This window comes from Girardinichthys multiradiatus, chromosome 12 (assembly GCF_021462225.1).
Source record: "Girardinichthys multiradiatus isolate DD_20200921_A chromosome 12, DD_fGirMul_XY1, whole genome shotgun sequence".
Classification (NCBI taxonomy): Eukaryota; Metazoa; Chordata; class Actinopteri; order Cyprinodontiformes; family Goodeidae; genus Girardinichthys; species Girardinichthys multiradiatus.
The window spans coordinates 32,241,117-32,248,340 of NC_061805.1; the positions used below are offsets into that span (position 1 = coordinate 32,241,117).

At 41.0% G+C, this 7,224-nt stretch overlaps 1 protein-coding gene across 1 annotated transcript in view; it reads left to right on the top strand.

The window, feature by feature from the left end:
• The window catches only part of wscd2 (WSC domain containing 2), a 56,010-nt gene extending 52,044 nt beyond the window's left edge, over nucleotides 1-3,966 (top strand). The window contains exon 9 of the mRNA XM_047382061.1: nucleotides 2,228-3,966. Within this exon, the coding sequence (XP_047238017.1) occupies nucleotides 2,228-2,580 (353 nt within the window). The 3' untranslated portion in view covers nucleotides 2,581-3,966. The remainder of the gene's footprint in view (nucleotides 1-2,227) is intronic.
• Nucleotides 3,967-7,224: the final 3,258 nt, after the last annotated feature.

The window sequence follows — 7,224 nt, forward strand, 5'->3', positions numbered from 1 at the left end:
CTAGTGAGGTGTTCCGGGAACGTCCCACCGGGAGGAAGCCCAGAGGAAGACCCAGGACACGCTGGCGGGACTATGTTTCTCGGCTGGCCTGGGAACGCCATGGGATTCCCCCGTACAAGCTGGCCCAAGTGGCTGGGGAGAGGGAAGTCTGGGTCTCTCAGCTTAGGCTGCTGCCCCCATGACCCGACCCCAGATAAGCGGAAGACGTTGGATCGATGGATGGATGGATGGATGGACTTGTTTTTTAAATAAAACTAGTATAATTTTGTTTAATACTGTAAATCTATCAGAGCAGAGCTAAATAAACAAAAATCTACCAAATAAAACTAGAAAGGATTGCAGGTTACCCAAATGTTTGCCTTGGGTTACTTTTATTTCTTACTTTCAACACAAGTAGGAAATCAAAGTAAAAATTTCACCTTTAAATCAATGCTTGCTCATCCTTCACACACGTTCACTAGAATTCTAACCCTCCTTCTGCCTCTGCAGTTGCCCTGGTCATTGGTTTTTGGAATAACTCTGCAAACTCAGCAGGCTTTAAACTTTAATGTCAACCTCTCAGCAGCAGCGATTCACTCTGATGCAGCACAGCTCCTGCCAGCTCCTGCTTTTATGGGCCGAGATATTACTATTCAGTAAAAGTTGCAAGAGAAGACTTTCAGTACATTTCAGCTGCAGTTTGGCTGATGTAAAATGTATATTTGACACTTCAGGAACTACTTAACACACCCTGCCTCAAATTGCACCAGATCTGAAAGTCTAAACCACATCAGAGCCTTGCTATAATCTCCTCATTTTCCCTTTTACTTTGATCTCCGACACTCTTCCGCTCATCCAGGTTAAGTAAAGGCTACAATCTGATAAAATGACCTTAGAAAGCGAAAACCAGTGACACAGTTTAAAGGGACGAATATTATAATATCTTAAAATTATTACTATCCTGATATATTTTCAGCTGCACCTCACTAAATTAGATTATTAGTAAAGAATTCATTTATTTCAGTAATCTAATTCAAAAAGTAAAAATCATATTAAATATATTACATAGAGACATATTTCTTTAATTTTGATGATTATGACTTACAGCTAATGAAAATCCAAAGTTTAGTTTCTTAGAAAACTAAAATTGTACATCAGACTAAAAACAAAAGGAATTTTAATACAGAAATGTGTGCGTACTGAAAAGTATGTCCATGAACTGTATAGTATGTGCACTTTTTGAATTACTACCTCAGTGCAGTGTGGCATGGAGGCTTGCCTGAGGTGTTGAGGAAGCTTGTCCATAAAGCTTGTCATCAGAGAGAAGCATGGGGTGCTCGAAAAGTTCCTGGTATGCGGCTGATTTTGGACTTGATAAAACACAGTGGACCAACACCAGCAAATGACATGGATTCCTCAATCATCAGTGACTGTGGTAACTTACCTTGGACCTTAAGATACTTTGATGTGTTCCTCTTCAGTCTTCACTCACACTCTGGGACCTTGATATCCAAATAAAATGTGAATTTTTTTCTCATCTAATCAGAGAATTTTGACCACTGAGCAACAGTCGCTCTTTGTCTCCTTATTCCAGTCAAAATACTTATGGTGTTTTCTCTGGTTTAGAAGTGGCCTAATACAAGAAATGTTACAGTTGTAGCCCATGTCCTGGATATGTCTGTGTGTGGAGGATCTTGAATCTTGAACTCCAGCTTCTGTCCATGTCTTGTAAATCTTCCCAAACTCTTAAATGGGCTTTGCTTTATGATTCTTTCAAGACTGCATTTTTTGCTTTTTTTTGTGCATCTTTGTTTTCCACACTTTTTCCTTCAACTAAACCTTTCAGTAATATGCTTGAATACAAAACTGAATATCCAGATTCTTTTGCAATGACGTATAGAGCCTTGCCCTTTTCTATGATTGTGCTTAACATCTCCACCAATAATTTTTATTGCTTTTATGTACTATTCGAATTTTTTGAGAAACTGAATTTTGTCTTTCAGATAGACACTGCCTGTTTCGGACTGGCAGTGTCTATATGAACGTTACTTTTTTTTACTGAAAATCTGAAGTGAATGTCCTTATTTACTGATTGGCACCTCTGCAATACATTTGGTTCTGTCTGATATTTAAATTTTATGTAGACATTTGTGAGTGATTTATCTCAGCAATGTTTTGTTTTAATGTAACATTCTTCACGGCAAGGGGTACAATGACACTCAACTTATGTATTCATTTTGTCTTGCAGAGTGGCCGGAGTTTGTCAAGAACTATGCCCCTTGGTGGGCTTCTCATACTTTGGACTGGCTGACTTATGGAAAGAACGTCCATGTGGTCCACTTTGAGGATCTAAAGAGGGACCTTTTCTCCCGGCTCAAGGGGATGGTCCAGTTTCTGGGACTGAAAGTCTCAGAAGACCGACTGCTCTGCGTCGAGGGCCAAAAGGACGGGAACTTCAAACGATCGGGACTGCGTAAACTTGAGTATGACCCATATACTCCGGATATGCGGGTGAATATTGACAAACTGATCAGGACCGTAGACGCTGCTTTGAAGAAAAGGAACATGTCTGGAGTTCCTGCAGAATATATGCCAAGATGATAAACGCGATTCCTTTTAGTTTATTTTCCCTCTTTTTAAGTGGACTTTCTGTTAACAGTCTCTGCCCCACATTTTGTGGGACTGCAAGACTTTAATAGTTTTTTTCGATATTTTTCTCTGGATTAGGTAGTTTGGAAATAAAGTGAGACATCTGTTTCTATAATTATTGTTTCTGATCCACTATTTGACTTCCTGTAAAACCTTATGCGAGAGATATACATTCACACCTAAGTATATTTTTTCTGGGAAATGCTTGGTTTTTTTGTATGAAAAGCACTTCATACCCTGCTCTATGCACATGTGCTGTGCAGGCATGTGCACATGCCCTAATATCACAGAGGTACAAAGGCTGTGACCACAGCGAAGCTTCTCTTCCCGGCTGTGCTGGATGACGTGTTTCCAGAAGTGTTTAGCACAAGTTATAGAAACCAGTACTACAAAGTCTATTAAACAAGCCTGTTTTGCACAAAAATAAATGACTATTAAAGGAAAATCAACATGTCTATTTTGATTTGCTCTAATAGTAAAGGCTGTTAATAACGAAGTTCTTATATTCCTAATTTGTTAATCTGAGAGGAGAAATTCTGTATTTAGATTGTGACTACATGATGACAATGTTTCCACATTTCTGTGACTTAACTTTGTGTATTTTATCTTTAAAAACTCAAGAAAATTTTCTTTGTCTTTAAGGTAGATCTAGAGTCCCTTTTCAATGGTTAATGTCCTCGTCATTATTTATTTCGGGTGTGCACTGCATAAGTTAACAGACATGTTTTTGGATTTTTCTTCCTAACACTGGACATGATGCAAAAAAAAGGAATCCAAATAGCACTACACTGTGCAACACCTTCCCCAAAGATCACTTAAGTTATTACAGTCACCCTGTAGGGTGGAGATCACCTTTACATGTATAGATACTGTAGATGTATGTTTTTTTGTTTTTGAAGAAAGCTGTTAAAGCTGGTAGTCAGTTTGAATTATTTTTTTAGTCTACTAAAATTGGTTCCCAGTCAAACACCTATAAAGGTACCCTGCATTCTTTGCCATATCTTTGAAAATAAGCAAATCTGTACAAACAAATAAAGATAAACAAGAATCTGACGAAAAGCACTGGCGGCCTACCTAAAGCCAGAAGACATTAACAGACTTCCATTTTCAGTATAGTATTAATATATTTTTATAGTATATGATGATGAGAATTTAGAAATATTTGTAATACAATGAGCAAATGGGAGAAGCTCTTGCTCTTTTCAACAAATGCTTTAAATTGTATTGGTTTGGCTTTCACTGACAAGCTGGCGCTTTCAGAGCAGATGTCATGTTTGAATGTATTTTCTATGAACAGAATGTAAGGTGCAAACACAATAAAGGAGTAAATCAAATAAATGGTGAAGTGCTGCTTTATTTTTTTTCCAACGGTTAAAAAAACAAAAATCTATTATATTTATTATTAGTTATTATTATTATTTATTATACTTCTAAGCAATAAGTATCTAGACCTACTGCATCTTTTTTAATAAATGAATCATTGAGAAAGCAAAAAGTAGTTTCTACCATGAGTCTGTGGGTAGATTATTTGTTCATAACAGAGGAGATGAAGCAACCAGATGGATACAACCAAGGTTTGGAATATTTCGGAAGCCAATTATCCAATCAATTGGCAGCAAATCGATGCATTGACACATCTAGACGTGATGAAGACACATTACTGAAGTCAAAACTGGGCATCAGAACTGAAAAGAAAGGAAATTTTAGGTGACATTGAACATTGATAGATGTTGGTGCCAGATGGGCTGGTGAGAGTATTCCAGAAACTAATCGCCTAGGATTTTTACTCACATCCACATCCATCGGATTCAGGTCTGGGGAACGGGCGGGCCAGTCCATAGCTTCAATGTCTTCATCTTGCAGGAACTGCTGACACACTCCAGCCACATGAGGTCTAGCATTGTCCTGCATTAGGAGGAACCCAGGTCCAACCGCACCAGCATATGGTCTCACAAGGGGTCTGAAGATCTCATCTCTGTACCTAATGGCAGTCAGGCTACCTCTGGCGAGCACATGGAGGGTTGTGCGGCCCTCCAAAGAAATACCACCCCACACCATTACTGACCCACTGCCAAACCGGTCATGCTGAAGGATGTTGCAGGCAGCAGATCGCTCTCCACGGTGTCTCCAGACTCTGTCACGTCTGTCACATGTGCTCAGTGTGAACCTGCTTTCATCTGTGAAGAGCACAGGGTGCCAGTGGCTAATTTGCCAATCCTGGTGTTCTCTGGCAAATGCCAAGCGTTCTGCACGGTGTTGGGCTGTGAGCACAACCTCCATTTGTGGACGTTGGGCCCTCATACCATCCTCATGGAGTTCGTTTCTAACCGTTTGTGCAGACACATGCACATTTGTGGCCTGCTGGAGGTCATTTTGCAGGGCTCTGGCAGTGCTACTCCTGTTCATCTTTGCACAAAGGCGGAGGTAGCGGTCCTGCTGCTGGGTTGTTGCCCTCCTACGGCCTCCTCCACGTCTCCTGTGGTACTGGCCTGTCTCCTGGTAGCTCTGCACACTACGCTGACAGACACAGCAAACCTTCTTGCCACAGCTTGCATTGATGTTCTTTTTTTTAACACAACACAATGTGTGCATATATCCTATGGTATGTCATGTGTCACCACATACAGGTCCTTCTCAAAATATTAGCATATTGTGATAAAGTTAATTATTTTCCATAATGTTATGATGAAAATTTAACATTCATATATTTTAGATTCATTGCACACTAACTGAAATATTTCAGGTCTTTTATTGTCTTAATACGGATGATTTTGGCATACAGCTCATAAAAACCCAAAATTCCTATCTCACAAAATTAGCATATCATTAAAAGGGTCTCTAAACGAGCTATGAACCTAATCATCTGAATCAACAAGTTAACTCTAAACACCTGCAAAAGATTCCTGAGGCCTTTAAAACTCCCAGCCTGGTTCATCACTCAAAACCCCAATCATGGGTAAGACTGCCGACTTGACTGCTCTCCAGAAGGCCACTATTGACACCCTCAAGCAAGAGGGTAAGACACAGAAAGAAATTTCTGAACAAATAGGCTGTTCCCAGAGTGCTGTATCAAGGCACCTCAGTGGGAAGTCTGTGGGAAGGAAAAAGTGTGGCAGAAAACGCTGCACAACGAGAAGAGGTGACCGGACCCTGAGGAAGATTGTGGAGAAGGGCCGATTCCAGACCTTGGGGGACCTGCGGAAGCAGTGGACTGAGTCTGGAGTAGAAACATCCAGAACCACCGTGCACAGGCGTGTGCAGGAAATGGGCTACAGGTGCCGCATTCCCCAGGTCAAGCCACTTTTGAACCAGAAACAGCGGCAGAAGCACCTGACCTGGGCTACAGAGAAGCAGCACTGGACTGTTGCTCAGTGGTCCAAAGTACTTTTTTCGGATGAAAGCAAATTCTGCATGTCATTCGGAAATCAAGGTGCCAGAGTCTGGAGGAAGACTGGGGAGAAGGAAATGCCAAAATGCCAGAAGTCCAGTGTCAAGTACCCACAGTCAGTGATGGTCTGGGGTGCCGTGTCAGCTGCTGGTGTTGGTCCACTGTGTTTTATCAAGGGCAGGGTCAATGCAGCTAGCTATCAGGAGATTTTGGAGCACTTCATGCTTCCATCTGCTGAAAAGCTTTATGGAGATGAAGATTTCATTTTTCAGCACGACCTGGCACCTGCTCACAGTGCCAAAACCACTGATAAATGGTTTACTGACCATGGTATCACTGTGCTCAACTGGCCTGCCAACTCTCCTGACCTGAACCCCATAGAGAATCTGTGGGATATTGTGAAGAGAACATTGAGAGACTCAAGACCCAACACTCTGGATGAGCTAAAGGCCGCTATCGAAGCATCCTGGGCCTCCATAAGACCTCAGCAGTGCCACAGGCTGATTGCCTCCATGCCACGCCGCATTGAAGCAGTCATTTCTGCCAAAGGATTCCCGGCCAAGTATTGAGTGCATAACTGTACATGATTATTTGAAGGTTTACGTTTTTCGTATTAAAAACACTTTTCTTTTATTGGTCAGACGAAATATGCAAATTTTGTGAGATAGGAATTTTGGGTTTTCATGAGCTGTATGCCACAATCATCCGTATTAAGACAATAAAAGACCTGAAATATTTCAGTTAGTGTGCAATGAATCTAAAATATATGAATGTTAAATTTTCATCATGACATTATGGAAAATAATGAACTTTATCACAATATGCTAATATTTTGAGAAGGACCTGTATATTACACATCATGGTGGGCCGCCATGATCAAAAAATGCCAGGGCAATATTTTGATCTCAGTCCAGCCTTGCAGGCAGACCACCCAAGCCACCAGTCCAGACTAGGGCTGGGCACTGGCCAAACCCAAATGACCCCAGCCCAGACCCCAAAAACCCACCACAATCCTGGTCCTCAACGACCCCCGACCCCATCCAGAGACAGGGTTAAAGAAAAAAAAAAAAAAAGAATTGGAATTTATTAGGCCAGCTTTAATGTCTAATCATAGTTTTAGTAGTAGTACTTTGGAGGTGTCATAATTTAGTAGTGGTGACTACAAACAGCCTGGATTGTTTAACATTTTTAATGAGAATCTAGAGCTG